Source organism: Tamandua tetradactyla, chromosome 18 (assembly GCF_023851605.1).
Source record: "Tamandua tetradactyla isolate mTamTet1 chromosome 18, mTamTet1.pri, whole genome shotgun sequence".
NCBI lineage: Eukaryota > Metazoa > Chordata > Mammalia > Pilosa > Myrmecophagidae > Tamandua > Tamandua tetradactyla.
Window position 1 is genome coordinate 27,831,841 of NC_135344.1, and position 22,898 is coordinate 27,854,738.

The 22,898-nt window shown below is 36.3% G+C and overlaps 1 protein-coding gene across 2 annotated transcripts; it reads right to left on the bottom strand.

Moving 5' to 3' along the window:
• Positions 1-3,959: 3,959 nt before the first annotated feature.
• On the bottom strand, positions 3,960-22,571 carry LOC143662055 (uncharacterized). Of its 2 annotated transcripts, XM_077135444.1 has the most exons (4): positions 22,469-22,571; positions 7,779-7,887; positions 5,708-5,791; positions 3,960-4,893 (listed from the first exon to the last, which is right to left on the bottom strand). In XM_077135444.1, exons 2-4 carry the CDS (start codon positions 7,833-7,835, stop codon positions 4,567-4,569), a joined length of 468 nt encoding a protein of 155 aa, XP_076991559.1. In that variant the 5' UTR covers positions 7,836-7,887; positions 22,469-22,571; the 3' UTR covers positions 3,960-4,566. The 2 variants fall into 2 exon arrangements, with proteins under 2 accessions (XP_076991559.1, XP_076991560.1); XM_077135445.1 differs by lacking the exon at positions 22,469-22,571 and having other exon boundaries at positions 7,779-8,068.
• Positions 22,572-22,898: the final 327 nt, after the last annotated feature.

Here is a 22,898-nt window from a genome sequence, read left to right on the forward strand (position 1 = left end):
CTTTTATCTCCCATTGACCTCTGCCTTCACCAAATCATGTACTTTTTACATGTACTTTATTTTTTATTGCCCCCCCATCTCTAACCTCTATTCAGATTTGAGGTAACCATGTATAATAATCTTTCTTCACAAGCTTCAACTTTCTTGTGACATTTTTCTTAATCTAAAGTCAATATTTGTTATAATTTTCTAAGTATTAATCAATTTTTAATTTGAGACTACTTAAGGGAGAAAAAATGGCCAAAAATATGCTGGGTTATTGGGGGGAGTTGGGGGGGTGAGCCATTGTTCCTTAAGAATTCGCCATTATCATCAGACTAAACGACAAGGAGAGCTAGCATTTACTGAACAATTGCCTGGTGCCAGGCCACTGTTCTGTTTTTTGTTTGTTTGTTTTTACATATTAATTACTTCAGCCGGCACTACAGACGCAAAGAATAGTTGGTACTTTTATCTCCACTTTCTGGATAAAGAAACTGGCACACAGAGAAGTTAGGTCATTTTCTCAAGGTCAGACATTTAGTAACAGGTAGGTTTCAAATCCTGGCTGCCTGGATTTGCATCTGTACACTTAAATATCTATCCTCTATTTTCTATATTGAAATACAAACATAAAACCTTTAACGGCCCAGAAAGAAGAAAATCTGGATCTCAGGGGAAAAGGTAAGATAAACTAAAGATATAGTAGAGAAAACATAAAGAGTACAATGCCAGTGAAGAACATGCTTTTCTTTCTTCCAACTGGAAAAAAAATATATATATATACATATATATATATATAACGTAGGCAGCTATTAACAAAAAGTGAGTTAAAAACATTAATCCACACAAGGAGAAAATAAAAACGGAAGTCGGAAAATGTGAGGTGAGGTTTAATCTTAGAACAGAGCCCAAGATCTGATTCTAACCTGGTTTAACCACCATCGGCATTGTGGAGCCAGACACCAGCTAAAAGCCCTGTACGCAGAGCCTGCACATACCGAGCTCTTGCCTGAGGTTGTCCTTTGTCTAAAATGAGGAGTTTGATTTGGATGTTCTCCGAGTTCCTTCCTGTCTGATGTTTCTGTGATACAGTAAGTGCCTTAGTACATCAAACACTTGCTTTGTTCCCTCTCGGTGCCAGCCACAGGGTTGGGTTCACTGTGGATGCATGAAAGCCTGAGGCATGATCTACTCCTTCTGGGAGGGGCGCTCAGTACTCACCTGTGCCAGGTGAAGCTCCTGGAGACCTGAAGCCTTGGCCAGTAGGGCTGACACCTGAGGCCAGCTCGCCCTGACTCTGTAATTGACCACATCTGAATCATGATTATTAGATGTGTTAAAATTTTGCAACTGTCAGAATGTTTATAAAAGATTTAAAGACTACATGGGGCTCACGAAGAGATTAGGAATTTGAAGGGAAATACTTACTTCTTCCTCTAAAAACTTTTGGATTTAATTGTGGCAGAAACTCCTGGCTGTCCCCCAATATTTATTCTGCCTCATTTCCTTAGAAATAGAACCCCAGCTTTAGCTGGTCACAAAAACGTCAGAAAAAAAAAACAGTACATTCCACAGTCTTCCTTGCAGCTGGGTGTGGCTATCTGACTAATTTAGGAGGGTTATATGCAACTTCTGAGAAGTGCTCTTAAAGGGAAGGATCAAGCTATTGGGTCCTCTTCCTCTCTGCTTACAAGAATATAAACATAATGACTGGAGCTAGGGCAGCCATTGGAATTGTGAAATGAAAGCCATGTGCTAAGAATGTGCAATAATATAAAAAAGTCTAGGTCTCTAATGATCATGAAATTATTTTTCCAACCCTGGACCAAATATCTCATCTTTTAATGCGTGATAGAGAAACTTCTATATATTCTTATTCTATAATTTCTATAACTTCACTGTTAGTTAGGAACATGTCACAGCTGAGCATAATCTCAACTGATATGATAGTCTTTGATGGTGTAAGTGGTAAGCAATGTTCTGAGGTTTCTTGCTCCATTTGTAAGCTAAGCCCACTTCTTCCATTTAGGACAGCTGTAAAGATAGAAACAAATAGAACTTAGAAAGCAGAGCCTATTCTTTCAGAATTTCTTACAAATCAAACTGCACTTTAGAGTAAAGACACATCAAGTCTCCTGCTGGAAAAGATGACATTAGTTTTTGTGCACAATCATTTGAGCTCCCCTTATATTGTTAACTTACCATGTTCGTTTTGTTTGTGCTTTGCTTTGTGGTACATTATGGGCATTTTCAAACTTACCTAGTCTGATAAGTGCAAAAGCAACTTGAAGAAGAAGCCTCAGATGAAGTGAATGTAAATGGAAGAAGTAATTTTTAAAAAATAAAAATGGTGGAAAAAATGATAACCCTTGCATAGGATTTTAGGAAGAATTGTTTGATAGTAGGCACCATTTTGAATGGCGAAGTTTCCTGCAAAATACGTTGTGTTCTCACTATGCAATGGCAAAAGTCAGCCCAAAAATGTGCCAAATTGAAACATGTTTGCATTTAGGATAACATCAATATTAGATACTAGCACTATAATGGCAATTAAGGAGAATCCAAGAAGATTATGGAGGAGCTCAAAAATTAAACAGTGAAAGAACACATATAATTTTTCAGAAAGTACAAATAGTTCTAAACGTTTAAGAACCTTTTGAAACTGTTCAATATCAGAGTCAATGGCTTAAAAATACACCTCCTATTAGTTTTCCTAAATACTGTGATCCCTCCTGGAGATGAGCCACAACAGATTTTCAGAGTAGATAAATGGGCGTATGTTTGGAACAAAATGTCCAGTAGAACGATTTTCAGGAAGCATCTAAAGGAATGGATTCCACTCTTATTTGGCGGAAGTATATTGGAAAACTAGAAGTTTTAATTTAGCTTGAAGTTGCTCTGGATGTAAGAACAAATTGAAGGACTCACAAAAGTGCTTGTAGAATATATTTTAAATAGAGAAGTTTCTTGAATAATTATAAAAATATTACTCATTCTATTTCAGTGAATACATTTTTAAAATAATAAATATTAGAACATATATTTGGTATAGATATTTGTTGACTAAATCATTAAAACTGGGTGGTTACTGATTATATACACTTCGTTTACTATTTTCATAATACTTTACAAACTTTTTCGCAACTCGACTATTTTAATATCATAGAAACTATAGATGTCTAAAGCAAACAAGAATCCAAAAGATCATTCCTATTCTTTTTCATAAAGCAAAGAGACCTGATCATCCCAGATAACCTTAAATAGAATGTCCTTTAACCCAATATCTAACTGAGGAAATTCATTGCTAAGAGAAAACACTCTTTAAACACAAAGAATATATGCTTCTCATATTTCCATCTTGCATTCTGTATTACAGGGAAAAGTAATGGGAAAAAAAATAACTACAGCTCTTCCTAAAGCATCTAGTTACTTTGGATGGCTTCTAGAATACAAAACCTTTAATTAAAAAAAAATTCTTTATTGGCTGTCATTTTTTTAAGGAAAATAAAACTTTGTTTTGCCTTCAAAACACACATGAAAAGTTTAAATCTAATAAGGTAGCACATTCGAACCCAGTGAATCAGTTTTCTTCTTCACAAGCATTTAAGTCAAAAGTATAATAGTAAATACATTCTTTTTTTTTTAGTAAATAAATTATTTTAACGTATGCTGGGGGGACATGCATGCCTACTTACTCCCTTGAGTAAGCACTTCTGTATTTTTTCTAGAGTTTCACTAATTCCTTTCTAAAATTTATATAATATATTTAGTATATTTCATTGCTCTTAAATTCTATTACTGAATGATGTTCGTGTTATAAAAACTGTATTCTTCAAAGATTCACATTTTTACATTTTCCAGTGTCTGAGAAAATAATACTTAGCTGGTCATACCTGGAAATTACCTAAAGAGTATTTGCAATTCTAACCTCTCTTGCAGAGCTTAATTAATTACTCATTAGGCTTCAAGGTGTCTGCTAATTCAAATGACCATTTATTAACGTTGCAAAGTAACTTACAATTACATAGAATACAAAGTCTTTTACGACAGGAAATCTTAAAAAAAAACCCACAATGCTTTTTTAGAATATATTTAGGATCTTAATTGTACACACAATGATAAGCTGGAGATCTGCACTTCAATGTCAGCTCATCAGGCCTGGGTCTGAAAATAATTAAAATACTGAAAATAATTTTGAATATGTGCATGTAGAGAAAATCAGTTCTAACCAGGTGGTACAGTCTGGCCCAAAACCCAGCATGCATGGAGCTAAGTACAGCAGGACCAGGTAGCTCTTCAGCAGTTGGAATCCTTGTAAGTGTCCAATGAAGATGGTTTTACAGGAGAGGTGAAAAAATTGCCTTATGTCCTAACCTGGATGTGTCAATCAGGATCAGTTGAAATTTTTCTTTTTCAACCATTTGAACACTCGTGGGCCTAAGACTGAATCATCGCCAAATGGGAAGGCAGTAAAGGATGGAGCCACACCTCGTGAAGATAAAGGGAGGAGAGAACACCTTGCACATGCCTCCTTCAAGGTGAAAATGTTGATCTGACTTGAAAAGGGCTGAGGGATCAACAATGTCAGTTGTCATCTTCAATGATAACTTCAAGGTCGAGTGTCGCGGACTGAGTTGTCTCTATAGCTGGTGAAGGTACCATGGTAGAGGAGCTTTGGTTGGTCACAGGAATAGAAGACAATATGGTCTGAGATCCCGGCAAGGGCAGTGGGGTAGAATCATGGGTAGAAGTAACATGAGTAGACTTCCCATCTGAATGACTGGTGGTGTGATTGGTAGGTTTGCAGAAGTGGACAAAATATATGACCAGAACTACAAGGGTCGTGGCAATTAGACAGGCCAACAGAGACACCAGAAATGTTTTCCAGAGTGACCATGGCTTTGCTGTAACCTACAATGGTTATAAAAAGTAGACATTTCAATAAATTACATAGTGTTGATTTAGGTACTGATTTCAATTAGAATAAGGCTGTCCTTTCACATTACTCCAAATGTTGTAATTCAAGGCACAAAATTTTTCACCTTTCTCTTTCACACACACACACTCATCTCATGCACACACCTATGAAGACAGAAAGCACTTCTTGGTTACGTCTTTGTACTAAAATACTAATGGCATCATCTAGAATGCCAGTAGGTTACCTCAGGGAAAATATTACATTATTAGTAGGTACTAAAATCTCAGAATAAATTAAATTATAGCATAATTCCTAAAAGAGAAAAATAATGAAAAGGCATACCAAAATACTTACCTCGATTATCTTTGGATGGTAGAAAATTACAGGTATTTTGTTCTCTATGTTTTTCTATGTCCAATTTTCCACCTTATATATTGAGATATTTATAATTTGAAAATAACTTGTTAAATACATTTTTATTTGTTAAACAGAACTAAAAGTAATTTCATTAAGATTGGAAATTCATGAAAATAAAAAATAGCTCTGGCAAGGAGCAGTATCTTAAAGGGATAAAATACAGGGCTGATAATCTGTGTGGGAAGCCATTCTTTTTTTGCCAGGAAATTGTAGCCTGGAGTCTTGGCAGAAGTATAGGGTAGCAAGAGGACTTGTGAACCAGGGTGGGGTTAAAGGAGAGCAAAGTCCAAGCAAGGATGATGGAGCAGCGGCTGCACATCTGTCCCATTTCCCCATAATTCCAAAGCACTCTTGGAGACTTCCCACCTTGTGCCACCCTCCCAAACTTACTTGCTGTGGTTGCAAGGTCTCAGTGTGAAATCTACAACCACAGTGGTATGTTCTTTCCATGGAACAGTATGGATTTCTGGGCAACTGCATAGAGAGAATTAAAGAAAACAAAACACTGAATGTTAACAATGAGAAACTTTGTTTTATCCAAGAATATAAGCACATAAAATAAATGTAAAATGATGTGAATACAGTGTGAAGAAATAACCAAGATCTAAGAGAATCTAAAACTCTAATAATGGTTTAATGATATGCAATATACTAATACTGTGTTCATATCAATGACCAAAGAAGGAAAATCAAATGATCAGATCAGTAGATGCCTACTAATGACTTAACAAATTTCAGCACTCAGTCCTGGCATAAACAGACAAAAAAAATCTTAATTAAGAATAAAAGAATGATTTCTAAATGTCATGAAGATTATTGGCCACAAAACAATGACCAATATCATATTTAATAGCGAAACAGCAGGGGATTCCATTGAAGTCAGGAGAAGTGAAAAGCATCTCTTACTATCACTATTAGGCAATAGGTTGGAGGAAGTTTTAGTTATTATTAGCAGATGATATGATTGTCTATCCAAAGAATCCAAAATAATAAATTATATATCAATCAAAAGTAATATGAACCCATTAAGTTGACTGGTTATAAAAATATGAAAACATAACAGCAATTTTTATGTGTGTTTGTGTATTGGCAATTGCTATTCACTAGCAACAAAACATATAAAATATCTAAGAAATAAACAGCAATAAGCACTGAAGAGGATCATAAAACCAATTACTAAGGAACAAAAAGTTGACTTGAATAAATGTCCTCTTACAGAAAATTTCAATAGTAAGGCATCAATTTCCCCAACTTCAGTTAAAATCTTTATGGAATTTTTGGATGAAACACTTAGGTTATTTGACAAAAATTTAAGGTGGCAAAATAAACCAACCAAAAGAAAATTTGAATAAGAAGACTGATGCACTATTTTATGGTCTGCTCACTGTTATAGTCAGTGAAGAGTGGGTTAAAAAGTGCTGTTACTTACACAGAAATAGAAGGGAAAGATCAGGAAAGTACTCATGTAAATAAGTATTAAATGCATTTCCAATCAGTAGAGAAATGACAGAATATTGAATAAATAATGATTCAACAATTGTTAAACTAATAGAAATAAAATCCAAAGGTTTGCTCTCTACTTCAGAACTTACTCCAAACTTCCTTCAGATTAATGAGTTAAATAATGAGATGTAAAATACATGAATGTTTACCTGATCTTGAGGTAAAATTAACCTATCTATGAAAATCACCCAAGAAATTACAACTAGAAAAGACTGATGTAACTGATTGCTAATAACAAAAACATCTATATTAAAAGACCATCAAAATATAATTTAAAGACAAATGATAAAAATGAGGTCAAAGTACGAGTAATAAAGGAATAATATCTTTACTAATAGAGCAACTTACAAGTCAATAAGATAAATGTCAAAAATCCAATAAAAATTGAGTAGATAATTTAAACATGCAATTTAAAAGTGAAGGAATAGGCATGACTAACAGCATAGCAAAAATACCCAGCATCTCTAGTAAGCAAAATGCTGACAATTCAATCAATTCAATAGTATTTTTGCCCAGCAAGTTAGCTAAAATTAATAATGTTTTCTGAGCATTTCTCAGACACTCTGCTAATTGCCTTACATATCTGTTATTGAATTTAATTTTGACATTTTCATAAGACCATTATGTAGAAATGCAAATATTATTGTTATTTGCTACAAACACATTTGAAATCACCAACTAAATTTTTTTCTCCTGGTGTCTCATTACCAGTTTCTGCTATAAACATCAAATTTTACGCAGAAAGTCTAATGCATAATTCCTAAATGATGTGAAAGCACTATTCGGTATACAAATAACACTTTCAACACTTGTGGTTACTGATAATTACATTCTAGATTTCATTCATCCTGTAATAGCAAGAATCAGGAAGCCTGCAACTTAGTTTTCTTGAAGGGTTAAACATTAAAAGCAAGAACATTACACATGAAAGCATTTCAAAGATATTTGCAGTACTTACCAGTTCAGCAGTGTTTTGTTCAATATCCACAGCATGTGGCCCTTGTTTTCCAACCATTCTAATGGAGCCGGTATCTCAGGTGCAACTCCAAAAATGCCTATATAGATGTCTGTGGATTAAAAGTTAGGAAACTCTGGGTCTGTGTTAAATTAGTGATTGTGCCTTTATTCGATGTGGATTATGTAAATTTATATGAGGTGGTGAAAGACAGAAATATCTGCTCCCTTAAAAGACAGCATGCAGAAAATCATCTTATCTGTAAGAACGCCTATGGAGTTCTGATGATATATAAACTATACCCTATTTATTTCCCCTGACTTATTTTAAATTACTGAAGTGTGATGTCTCACAAGTTAGGAATCTAGTTTTTGCTTCTAAGGGAGCCCACAAAGCCACTCCTTGAGCATGAATATTGTAGAATTCTATAGCTAAGTAAACAGAAAGATTATGATGATGACTAATTTCAAAACTGTCCAAAGATAAGACAACATTGCAGTTACTGGATCATGATAAAGTAGGTGAATTTTGGGTAAAACCCACTATGCTCTACAAGGATGGACAAGGAGAAAATATAAAACTTATTAAAATTATTTTAGCTTAAAATTATTTTAGTGAAAATACAAATAGCAGACAAGTACATGTAGCAGCTCTTAACTGAATCGAGAATTATCCAAGGTAAATCTTGTTGCTTCTGATGACATATCTTGCTTTAGGTTATATAATGATTTTTATCTGTTTCTGATGGATTCTAATCTTCCAGCTCAGAGGAATTAGAGTAGCAAAGAATGAGACAAAGCACCTAGACAAATTAGCATCAGGAACCTGGCTTCCCACCCTTTTTACATTTCATTAGATAGAAAAATGACTTCTCAAAAGCCCATGCCAAAAACAAACAAACAAACAAAAATGATGAAATCCAGAAGACATTGAAAGTTATCGTCAAGGGCTGTAAAAACAACTATTGCCAAACTGGAATTCTATACTTAGCAACAGTATCTTTCAAGTACAGAGGTAAAATCAAATAAGATCAATTTTAGTCAAACAAAAGTTGAGAAAGTATATCACCAACAGACACTGAAAGAAATGATGAATTCAGTCAGAAGGAAAGACATCCCAGTTGGAAGGGTTGAAGTATATAAAGGAAAGTGAGCAGAGAAAATGGTAACTATGTGACTAAATAAGCAATCACTATATAAAAAGTTTTAATAATGTTATAAAGCATTAATAAAACATGATAGAATTAAAATGCCTAACATTTTAATGCCTGTAAATTGGAACAGATGTTTTTGGAGCTGAAATATCTGAAGATCCTTCTGTTATTGGAGAGAAAGGAGAATTTTGACTTGATTAAGTTGAATATACATACAGTGATTTCTCAGGAAGTCATTAGAGAAGAGGCAGATTCTAACAAAATTAGCAGAGAATAAAAAGTGGAATGATTTAAAATAATAAGTAATTAGAAGAAAGAAGGGAGAGAAAGGGGAACATTGGACAGCTGGCACAAATGAAAGGCACTACAGTAAAAGGTAGGATTGGAAACAAAAATAGGTTGATAATTGCATTGAATAAGTACCAAAATGATGCTCCATTTGGAAACTGGAGCATTAGATTGGAAGGAAGAACAAAATCCTAATGTATGTTCTTGTAAGAGATAACTACAAACCTAATGATCAAAAGGCTGTTAGTAAAAAAGGATATAAAAGGTATGGGATACTTCCCAGTGCCTGCCCATGCAAAAAAAAAAAAAAAAAAAAAAAGCTATGGGATACAAATTAAAAGTTAGAGTAGCCATATCACTATCAGACAAAATAGACTGCAAAGGAAAAAACATAACCAGAGATAAAGAAAAAAACAAGAATATAGAGATAGTAAGAAAAGATGAAACTGACCAGGAAAATAAAAACTTTTAAACTGTATGTATTTAAAAACATAGCCTTAAAAACAGAGTGAGCAAAAGAACTAAAATGTAAAATAGACATATTCTCAAATATTGGAAATTTTACTAAATTCCTCTTCAAAATAATAAACAAGCAGACAAAGTATAAGTAAGGATATAAATGATTTGAAAGCTACAATTCACAAAATAGACTAAAGAATATACATAGAAATTGGATCTAGCAATTATAGAATACATCTCATTTTTAATATAGATAATGAAGAATATACAAAAATTGGTCATATGCTTGTAATTTAGCAAGTAACAAAACATTTCAAAATGTTGAAATAATACAGAGTATGTTCTCCAACCACAAGGCAGTTAACCCAAAAATAAAAAATTAAAACACCCATATATTTGCAAATATAAAACTCCACTACTAAATAAGCAATAAGGCAAAGAAATCATAATAAAACTTAGAAACTATTTAACATATCTGTAATTAAAATATTACATATCAAAACTTAACGAGGGTGGTGCGATGGTGGCTCAGTGGCAGAATACTTGCCTGCCATGCCAGAGCCCCCGCTTCGATTCCTGGTGCCTGCCCACACAAAAGAAAAAAAAAAAAGCTATGGGATGCAGCTAAACTTGAATTCAGAGTGAAATAGACAGCAAATAGCAAATGCAGATACAGTATTTTAGAGGTTGAAAGGTGAAAATTACTGAGCTAAGCCATTTCTTTAAAAATACTTAAAAGAATCATTAGGAACAAAAAATAAAATAAATTATAAAGACAAAAGCAAAATGTAATGAAATAGAAAAAAATAGAACTACAGAAGATTGAGAAAGTGAAACATCTCTTTTAAAAGACCAGTAAACTTAATAATAATTTCTGAAAGATCTCTGAGAAATTAGATTTGTCCAAAATAATCAATATCAGGAATAAAAACTAAACGGCAACACACTGGAGAATTAAACAGATATTAAAAGATATCTAAACAATATTATGCAAATTTCTAATAAAATAAAATTGTCAAAAGAAATAGACAATTTCTTTTATCTTTTAATATTATTTATTAATAATAATAAATTAAATATTATAATATTTAATATTATCTTTTAATATTTTAATTATCTTTTAATATTATCAATATTGATAATATCACTATCATCAATAAAATAATTTAAATGAGAAATAAAAAAATCTTCCCACAAAGACAACTACAAGGCCAAACAGCATCCCTAGAGAATGCTACAAACATCCACAAAGAAATTATTTTAATTTATAACTCTTTTAGTAAGTTCATTTTTGGAAGCTTGATACCAAACTTTAGGAAAATCATGAAAAAGAAAAATTGCAGAGCAATAGCATCCATAAATATATAGATGTAAGAATCCAATACAAATGAGTAACAAACTGTACTCAGCATATACAAGAAACTTTAATACCATATTCTTATTAATGGTAGGCTCATTAAGGAATACAAGATTGATTTAACAATAGAGAGTCAATCAATGATATCAGTGAACTGTCACAACATTAACAGATTAAAGAAGAAAAACCATTGACAAAGAATAACATTTGAAAATTTTTAGCATTCATTCATTACAAATCTAATAGCATATTAGGAAAAGAAGAGGACTGCCTTAATCTGATGAAGGGTATCTAAAAAATTAAAGAAAAGAACCAACAAATTAATGTTTTAAAATCAGGAAACTCAAACTTTTACTTGGAGACCTCTTTGAAATTGGAACAAGAAAGAATGCCCACTCCATAATATTGCACTGGCATTCTTAAGCATGACAATAAGATAAGAAAAGAAATTAAGTATCTAATGATGCTAAACTATCATTATTTGAAGATAATATGATTGTGGCCATAGAAAATCCAAAGAATCCACAAGCAAACTATTAACCTGAGTAAGAGCTTAGCAGGATTACACAATCAGTATACAAAAATCAATTTAAAAAAACCAATCATTTTTCTATATGCCAGCAACAATCATTTGGAAAACTAAACACTTACAGAGATAGTACTGGAAATTTTCTAGCATCTAGGAACGAATTTACTAAGAGACACATAATATTTTTATAGGAAAATTATAAAACTTTATTGAATAAGCTATGAAGGATGCCCTAAATAAAGCAGCAGTATAAAATGGTAAAACCGTTTGAAAATTTAATTAATACTCAGTGACTGATAAATTAATAGTTCAAGGTTATGAAGTTCTTTAACTATGTAGTTTATTATAATTACTAAAGAGGCCCTCTTTTATTTAAACATACATAACTGCCAATAGACCTGGAAGGCACATATTTACTAGTGCATGCAGGTATTGGGTTAGTTTCTTCATCTGAGAATTTTCTCCATCCTATAAAATATTCCATTTTGATTAACATTTTAAAGTTTTCATTTCTGCTTTCCTGATAGGTGTTTTCAATCCTGCATCTTCTTGTATGGTTGTATCTTTAATTTATTCCCCTGCAGCAAATGGAGGCTAAAGCCCCGTGGGATCATTGCTCCAATAGCTACGACTATCCATTTCGTGAGTTGTTAGTACCCAACTACACAATTTACAAGAATCCCCAGAGGCCAGACTCTTGAAAGGCATCCAAGCTGCCCATTTGGGCATGGTGACATGAGTTGGGGGCATGAAGTGGGAGCGTTGCAGCACAAGGAAGGGGAATTACATCTGTTAACATTATGAGTTTCCAGACCTTCACAGAAAGCTATTTCACAGTATATATATATATATATATAGAATTATAAGACAAACATCTATGAATACTGCCACCATAAGAAATAGAAGCTACTACTACAACTGAAGCTCCGGAACGCACTTCCTAGATAATATCCCTCCCCCTAGAAATAGCCAGCACCCTAAATTTTCTGTTTATCATTCCCTTAGTTTTCTTTATAGTTAGACCCCATATTTGTGCAGCTTTAGAAGTATATAAATAGGAAAGGCATCAAATTTATGCTTCTGCACTTCCTTGTAACTTTTTGGTTAAGATAAGCATGCTCCTATGAGCATTTCTATCCACTGTCCATTTCCGTAGGGTATATATGTCTAAGAGTGCAGTTGTTGTGCTACTGGGTCTACACATACTAAATTTACCAGAAAATGCCAAACCACTTCCCAAAGTGATGAGCCTATTCTGCTTTCTGACAAATGGTGCATGAGACTGCCCATTGTTCTAGATCACAGCCAATGCTTGAGAATTTCAGGCTTCAAAAAAAAATTATTTGCCAGTCTAGTGAGTGCAAACTGTTATTTCCATGTGTCTTTACTTTGCACTTCCCTGGTAATTAGTGAGGCTGAGCAACTTTGGATGCAACATTTATTAGCCATTTGTATTTCCTTACAAAAGTTCGGGTATACGTGAAGACAGCTGACCTGGGAAATGTACCAGACCAGAATGCCTCAGATTCCTGAGAGATGCTGGGAAATTAACTCTAAGAATTAGCACTTTCTGGATAAGCTGGTGATATTTTGGTTCACAACAGTTCACCAGTCTCAGCATTGTTGCCCAGCTTGAGCCATGAACTAGCTGGGTCAGAGACAGAAAATGACAGTAAATAGATTCTCAAAATAAAACAAGGGATCTGTGTTCTGCAGGATTCCCTACACAAGAAATTTTAATGCTATTCCTGTCCCCTTCACAGTTGAGTGATCAGGGCACTTCAGCGGAGGGAGCTCCTACTGGCTGCCCCATCCTGCCCTTTCTGTTCTTGGCCAGTTGGGAAAATGCTCACACAGCTACGACTACTGCAACTGGACACCAGTTGTATGATTCCTCTTGCTGCTGTCACAAATTACCACAAACCAAGGGGCAGAAAACCATATACTTTTATTATCTTTCAGTTCTGAAAGTCAGAGCTCCACAATTAATCTCTCCGGGCTAAAATTAAGGTATCAGCAGCTCTGCATTCCTTCTGGTGGCTCTAGGGGAGAATGTGTCTCCTGGCCTTTTTCAGCTTCTGGCAGCCAGCTGAATTCCTTGGTTCATGGCCCCTTCCTGACTCCAACCTCTTGCTTCCATCGTCACGTCCTCTAACACTGACTCTGATCCTCCTGTCACCCTTTTATAAGGAACTTGTGATTATAGGGGGGTCTACCTGGATAAACCAGAATAATCTCCCAATCTCAACATGCTTAACTTAATCACAATCTGCAAAGTTCCTTTTGCCATGTAAGGTAACAGAAGATTCCAGGGATAAGGACATGGATATTTTGGGGGGTCATTATTCAGGCTACTATACATGGTCCCTAAAACTTCACTACTTGAGAGAAAAGAAAATTTACCAAGTTTGTCAGAGATTAAAGAGAATTTGTTTCTAGATTTGGCTTAGTCAAAAGCAGTTCTCATAATTGACAGCAATGACAAAACTAGATCACCAGTTCTGGGTCTGCTGTAGCTCCTTTGCATGTACCCCAGCATCCTGGCTTATTTCTATCACAGTATTCATCACCCACCCTGAAATGGTCACTTCATCCTATCTCACTTTCTTTTGAATTCTCAGCATTTAGCACAGGGCTGGGTACATAGGAAAATTATCCAGTAAAGTGTTTGGGGAATAAAATGAATGATATTAGAAATATTCCTTATTAAAGGATAATGTTTAGCATAATGCCTTGAAAATATTATCACTCAATTGATGTTTACTTATTAATTTGTTAAACCAGAAAAACTTAAAACAGAAAAATTCTATTCAAGTTAGAGTGCATCAATAGTTAAATACTCACTGGCCCCTCAATATTTATAACACATTGCCCTACTTTAAAATTCATTTTGCAGTGATTTACAACGAACCCAAAAATATTAAAAAAGGTGTCTACTCTCTTTTGCAGAATAGAATTAGGAGGCTTAGTCAAGCCTACTAATAATAATGAGAGACTTCAGGATGAATTATACTAAATAGCCAGTTGCCAAAGATGCTCACCTTTGGAACTCTAGCTAATTAACCAAACCAGAGAAACCCAAACAAACTGATATCGAATGGAGCTAGGCAATAAGAATTTGACTGATGTCACTCCTAAGGATTAAATACTCATTTATGAGGCTCATAGTAAACCTGAAAGATAGTTAACAAGCGTGTCCACACAGAAGCCAGTGTCATCATTTTAAGGCACAAAGCAAATCCCTTATAAAACCCTTCCATGACCTCACATTGCACTGAGAATGCAATCTACAAAAACTCAGTATAAAGTGGCTGCTGCCTCTTCTCCAAAGTCTCGTCCTTTCACTTGAGCCCTAACCACACAAGCAAATTGTGTCAGGTCACTGATTTACACCGAGCTTCTTCCTCTATGTTCCTGTGTCTGCAAAACTCTTCCTTAGGTTTTCTTACTGGCTTGTTTTCATCCTTCTGGTCTCACTTGAAACGGTAGTTTTTTAAAGAGCCCTTCCTTCATTATTGTATCTAAAAAAGACCTTCTCCCACCCACCTCCCATTTTTCTTTATCTCCCCAATATGTCCCCCAGAGCACAGCGTCAAAGGATTGATGGCTTATTTCTTCACTTACAGGAATAGGTACCATTCCATAAACGCTTTATAAATGCTAATTGTGACTGTTGTTACTGTGTGACTAGTGCAATCCTAAGTGCTTCAGTCCTTCCGACAACCAAATGAAACCTGGTGATGCCCACCACGTTACAGCCGAGGTTGAGAAGATGTTCAAGTTCACAAAGACAGGAAGGGCAGGGTGAGGATTTGTACCCACAGGCAAACGGCTCCATCCCTGCTTTCCCCCACTGTGTTACAGGTGCCTCTATTTGAGATTGGGGTATTATCTGTATTTTCTGCTTCCCTCACCAAACATATCTCTGGGCCATGACTTTTTCTCTCCTGACTATGGCTTTATACCTGACCTTTAGCTCCAGGACTGGCTCACAGGAGGGCTCTGCTCAGAGAGTGTTTAAGAGAAGGGTGATAGAGGATGGCTGAACATCGCCCCGAACCATTGGTATTTACAATATAAGTGGAAAAGGGCATGATGACAAGTGCTAGGGAAGGAGGCCAAATTTAGAGGACTAAATTGAGAAATTGAAGGACTATAGCTTGGTTTTTAGTGAGATAAGAGGATGCCATTCTGCCTTACCTTTCTCTGCTACTCTTAGCATCATAACTTGAAAAGAGGAAGCTTTCCTTTTGGGGGCTGTAAGTTTAGTAAGGTAAATGAATAGGGTGAGGGGTGGAGGAGGAAGAGTCTGCTCTAATATGTCTCTTTCTCATTCTCCACTCCATCCCAAAGCTTTTCCCTGTGTCTTTCAGCATCATATCAGAAAGGCCTGGCTCATCTGAAGCTCTGGGAGAAAGCCCCTCTAAAGCAGAAAATGAGAGGAAACGGGAGATAAAAAAGAAGAAGGGCTTGGTATCCCTGAGCCTGGGGGTAGGCTAAGATGGGTTCTTCTTTGTCAGTATTGGAGCTAAAACCTTAGACAATCAGGGAAGTCTGGGCTGGGTCGGTGATGCTTCATGGCTTCAGGCAGAGGTTCCCCTTTCAGCAGTGAAACAATTCAGGGAAATGAGCCATATCTTCAACCAGCCATATCTTCAACCATTGCAAACCACTTTGGGAAGTCAGCCCAGCCATGCCTGCAATTTCCAAGCCACCAATCTTCTCGTGCTGTACTCTGGAAGACATTCTTGGGGAGTCAGCAGGGAGGAGGTCTCTGGTGCCTGAACCTGGGTGATGACTGAGTGGGTCAAAGTAGCATCCACATAACAACCAAACAAGCATTTTTGGGTGACACTGCTAAGCCAAGTTGAAGATAGTGACAAAAGTGTCTATTGTTAAAAAAACAAACAAACAAAAACAAGACTAGAGATTTCGAGCCCTAGCAACTAGCTGGGTGTCAAGAAATATGTGTCAATAGAATAGATGAAGTCATGGAAAGCAATTAATGAGAGGTGAAAAATTCTTCAAAATCTTGCGATTGGTTGTCACAAATTTATGTATGGTCAGGTTTTTTCCCTCTTTCTAGATCATGCTTTGTTTCCTTACAGAATAAATCTGACCAGAAAGGGGGCCGATTGAACTGGCAGCTTTATTGGAGCTCTTTGATCACTCTCCCTTTTTTCAATACAATTCATTCTCTTAATTTCCAGGCCACTGATCTCCTTTGATTCTCTTCCTACCCCTTGAACCACTCTTTCTCAGAAAGTGTTACTGGTTCCTTTTTATTGCTCCTACTTCGAATTATTGGAGTCTAGGGCTTAGATCTTGGATTGCTTCTTGTCTCTACTTTCACACCGTCAGTGAGGTCATCCAGTCTTATGGTTTTAAATATTATCCACATGCTGATGACTCCCAAATTTCTATCTACAACTTGGAATTATCTTCTAAACTTCAGACTTACATTATATATGCTTACACAATATCTTCACTCTGATTCATAGCAGTCAACTAAAACTCATATGTCCAAAAATGAATACCTTTTTATTTCTCTCATTAGCCCCTAACCTGACAAAACCTATTTGTCCCTAAAACTGCACCCATTTCAATAAATGTCAACTTTATCTTTCCTGTTGAATAAAAGAGAAAAGGTGAAGTCACCCTTTTTCTGTCATATGCCATAAACAATCCATCAGCAAATTCTGATGGCTCTATCATCAAAATAGGCCCAAAATCCTAGCCTTTCCATTACCTAATCGCTACTCCACTGGCCCAAGCCATACCTGTCTCTTACCTGGATCACTTCAATTCTCTCCTAACTAGTCTCCCACTACTACCCTTGTCCCTTTACAGTTTGTTCACCAGACTACAGCCAAAATGATTATTTTCATGTTACTGTTCTGCCAAAAACCTGCCAATGGATTTCCATCTCACTTAGAAGTTGGTCCTAATAATGGTGTACAAAGCCCAACAAAACCTGACTCTCCCACCCTCCTCTCCCCACTTGTTTGCCTTTGCACTGCTGTACCCAACTTGGTCTTTGTGCTTGCTGGTGCTCTAGGTAGAACACTCTTCCTACAGTTATTTATGTAGCTTGCTTCTTTATTTAGGTCTCTGCCTTTCTTCATAATTCTGATATAAAATAGCACCACTAAACACTCCAAAATCCCCTTATTTTTCTCCATAGAACTTATATCTAATATACAATCTACAGATTTTTCCTATTTATCCTTTTTATTGTCTGTCTGTACCACTAGGTTGTATCTCCATGAGAGCAGGCAATTTACTCTTTTTGGTGCACTTCTTCATCCTTAAGCTCAAGAACAGTGCTTGGCACATAAAAAGCAACCAATGCTTATTTATTGAATGAATGAATGAGATTTAACTTTGAAAGACTGTGTAGGGTCAACATCTTCTATACAAAGAACTCAATGATTGTCATGTCATTTTAAATGCATTTTTAAAATTTTAATTTGTTCTCTTTTCTCAGCCTACAAACAAGTTTCTGTCATCTAAAAACAAACAAAAAGACCAGTATTACTTTAGCCCTGCATCCCCTTTAATAATTGTTCTATTTCTCTACTTCTATTTACAGCCCAGAATTTTGTTAAGATGGCTGAATGCATTATCTCTTTCTTCCCCTCCACCCACACTTCAGCTCTTGCTATTTGGCTTCTCCGCCCGACAGTCCCTGAAAATTACTTGGTATTTTCTTAATGACTCCTTCATTATTAAATCTAATTAACTCATTTTTTTTCTTATTGGCACTTGTCTTCTTTGACGATTTGGCACTGTTGAAGACATCTCCTTTCTGACATTTTCCTCCTTTGCGATTCATTATACCATTATTTCCTAGTTCCCCTCCTACTTCTTATACGAATCCATATTAGTCAAGTTTCTCCAAAGAAACACAACAAACAAGAACTTGAGATTTTTTATAGGAATTGGCTCATGTGGCTATGGGGATGGATAAGTCTGAGCTCTGTAAAGCAGGCAGCAAGCTAGAAACTCTGATGAGTTTTCAAAGAATTCCTCAGGAGAGGCTGGCTGGTTGAAATGGAGATGGAAATTCTTTCTTTTGACTCCTGAAATCATTAGTTCTCTGTTTAAAGCCTTCAACCACTTGGATGAGACTTCTGTCATTGTTGAATGCAATCACCTTTGTTGGTTTGGATATAATCAGCCATAGATGCAATCAACTTACTAATGATTCAACTCTATGAAATATCCTCACAGTAACAATCAGGCCAATGTTTGCTTGATCAAACAACTGGACACCATAACTGGCCAAGTTGACACATGAACTAACCATAATAGTCCAGCCATTGTCAATGTGGTACCCATACACATTTCCTTAAGTCGTAATTAATTTTGAAATAAAAACAATAAGTCATATTTTTGCCTAACAATACTCAGCTATCCCACACACACATGGAAACACACTGACTCTTTCCCCAGAAAAGGTGCAAATCTTTGAACAATAGTCAGTCTTAGACTTAATATCTGATAGCATAAATACTGTGATTTAAAGTTAATATAACTTATGCTATATGATAAGAGGAGGAGAAGATAGGAAAAGGAACAGTGATATCTGCTTTATGGATAAATACAAACATATTTATAACAAAATTGGAAGAAATAATCATAACCATTAAAATCCTTGTTTCTTTCATGGGTCAGATGATTGTAGATCATATTTATCACTACCTTCTTCCACTACTTATCCCATATTCCCTTTACTTTCTAGTGGATCATTATGGGTAATACAGAGTGGTGCTACTCTTATTTCCATCCCTTGATTCCTGGACCTGTGAATCCTGGCTATGGGAGAAATAGTACCATAGAGTAATGCATATACATTATGTACAGTAATACATATACATATATAGAGCATATACAGTCTCCTGAAAAACACTGCTGTAGCCCTGAAAGATATCGCCATCCTGTTGGTGCCAGAATTGAGCCTTCAAAAGGCCATTCCACCATATTATCAATAACTATCAATTATGAATAAATGGAGAACATGGTAAGACCAATGAGTCCCATGAGCATGTGCCCATTCCCACAATTCATGTGCCATGAAGTAGGTTCCTTGATCAGAAGCAATACTATGTGGAATACCTTAACAGTGGATAAGGCATTCTGTAAGTACACTGATGGTAGTTTTGACAGAAGCATTGCATGCAAGGCAAACCCAAGTACATGTCTATTCCACTAAGAATAAAACATTATCCTTTCCATAATGGAAATGGTTCAATGTAATTAATGTGTCACCAGGCAGCAGGGAGCACCTCAGAGAATGGTGTCATATCAGGGACTGAGTGTTGGTCTCTTCTGCTGGCAGGCTGGGCACTCATCAGTGGTCATAGCCAGGTCAACCTTGGTGAAGTCCATGTTACTGAGCCCATGCACAACCTCCATCTCTATCTACCACCATGGCCTATTTGTTCATGAGCCCATTGGGCAATGACAGGAGTGACTGGAGAAAGAGGCCAACTGGTATGCCCAGAACTGGTCATTCTATCAACTTGATTATTAAAATCCTCCACTGCTGAAGTCACCCTCTGGTGAGCATTCACATGGAACACAAATGTACAGCAGCCTGGACCTGTTGGATAGTCCATTCTTATCCTGCTCCCCTCTCAAAATTGGCAACTTAAAATACCCAAATGAGGAATATGTTGTCTCCAAAATCCAAAGAGATCAATTAGGCATTGTGCCTCTTTTTTGGTTGTAGGAAAGGCCAGATCCAATAGCTTATCTTACCCTTTTGGGGGATAACTCACTATGCCCCACACTACTGAATACCTAGACATTTCACTGAGGTAGAAAGTCCCTGTATTTCTATGGGCTTTATCTTTTATCCTTTCACACACAAATGTGTTACCAATAAGTGTAAAGTAGTTGCTACTTCTTGCTCATTATGTACAATCAACATGATATCCTCAATATAATGAATTGGTGTTATGTTTTGGGCAAGGAAGAAACAATCAAGATCTTTGTGGACAAGGTAATGACATAGGGCTGGAGAGTTGATATACCCCTGAAGTAGGACTGTAAAGATAGCTGGCTTTGCCAGATGAGTGCAAATGATTTCTGCTGGTCTTTACCAACCAGAATTGAGAAAAAAGCTTTTGCCATCTCAGTACTGCATAGTATCAGGGATGTGTTGATTTGTGCAAGCAATGATACCACATCTGGAACAGCAGCTGCAATAGGAGTCACCACTTGGTTAAGTTTCTGATAATCCACTGTCATCCTCCAAGATCCATCTGTTTTCTGCACAGGCCGAATAGGAGAGTTGAGTGAGGAAGTGGTGGGAATCACCACCCCACATTCTTCAAGGTCTGGATGGTGGCATTAATCTCTGCAATCCCTCCAGGAACCCAATATTGCTTTTGATTTACTATTTTGCTAGATAAGGTCAGTTTTAGTGGTTTCTACTTGGCCCTTACTATCATAATAGCCCTTATTCCATAAGTCAAGGAACCAATGTGGGGATTCTCCCAGTTCTGGTTATGTCTGTTTCAATTATGCACTCTGGAACTGGGGGATTAACTACAAAATGCGTCCAGAGATCAAGTGTGAAGCAGACCTGAGCTCAAATTCATTATCACCCAAGGGAACCCAGACTTCCCTTCATTCAAGGAATTCTAGGCCAATAAACTGTTGCAAGTCTTGGAATTGAGGGAACATGATTCTCTGTCTTTGTTATTCAAGTTAGACCTTTGTTCACTTGATGTAGAACTCTTCTGTTTATATAGGACAGGAAAAAATTTAGTAGACTTCTCATATATTTTACTAATTGTACCCTGTGATTTACTAGCCAACATTATAAGTCTCTACAAATTATATTAGTCTGATTACTGCTTTGACTCTGCTGTCCATTAGAGTAGCCAGGCTCACCACTTGATTAAGTGCTGCCACTTGGTTTCTGCCAATCTAAGATCCAATCATCCTCTTTGTGCTTAAGTTCAGTAACAGCAGTTCTCACAGTAATATCTGACAAGCCTTTATGTGGTGGTAGCAATGGTCATCATAAGCTTCTGCTGTTAGAGGAACATGTCATACTTGACTCTGACCTAGATGATGCTTGAGATCATGGCAGCCGATATCATGGGTCAAGCTGTGAGGACGGGACTGTACAATTCATGGGATTAGTAAAAGAGTATGAGGGAACTGTGATAGTGCTAAGTTTGGAATATTAGAATAGTGCCCCCATCAAGCACGCTCTTCCTGCCAGGTTGCTAGAAAAATATAAGGAGATACAGCAACATTTCCTTATTAGCTTGGGGCTCCTGCAGGATTCCAGTGAGCAAGGCAACACAGTCAACAGATCCTCTGAGCTGTGCAACAGCACATCAGATGGACAACTCTGCTACTTCCTCCTCCAAACTCAAATTGGAATCTCAGGTGGGTAAAACGTCACAGCTCTAAGTTCTGGAGAAAAAGGAACAAGCCAGACAGGTGAGTCTGGAGCAGTTAATGAAACATCTTACAATTCTGGCCACTTGGCATGTTTTAGAGGAGAGAGACTGAGACACAGATGGAATGAGGGCAAGAATGAGAAAGAGGGAGAGAATGAGAGAGAAACAAAGCTGGAGAGGAAGAAACCCAAAAAAAAAAGAGCTAGGAATGAAGGACAACAGATCTAAACTGCTCTCTTATTAAAGAAGTCTGGTTCCCAGGACCATGCTAACATTCTGACTTAATGGAGCAAGAAAAGTCAAAAAGAGAGTAAGAGAAAGAGAACGAGGGACTACTACAGGTCTGAGGTCCAACACTTGTAAAAGAAAAATAAGAAGAAAAGAATCCCCCACCCTCAAATGCATTCCCTCCTCTGTGCCTCCTGGCACTTTGTTTATTCATCTCTAATGAACTCATCAAAAGCTGTCTTCCATTATTTTTACCTGCATATCTGGATCACTCTTCTCTAGTCTGTGATATCATCAAGGGAAGGCAACTCACTTTGCTCACTTAGTAACCCCAGAATGTCACATAATAATGAAACTTCATAAAGGGTATTGGATTGAATGGAATTTTTCTCCCGATATGTAAAATCTACCAATTTTTTTAAACTGTAAAACAAAGAGTCAATTTTCTGATATGAGACGCTTTTACTGCTTAAAAAAAAGTGGTAAAAAATACAATGCGTAAAGTGAATAACTGGGTGATTGCTCTCATTTTGCAGATAGAAAGTTTGAGCCAATGATGGAATACTTTTATGGAGTCATGTTTTGTATTGGGTTGAACATAAAGACAAGATAGCCAGGAGTTACTCAGAAGAAGGTAGAAAGGAGGACTTTCAGGCAGAGGGAGCTCATGTGTCATGATAGGTAT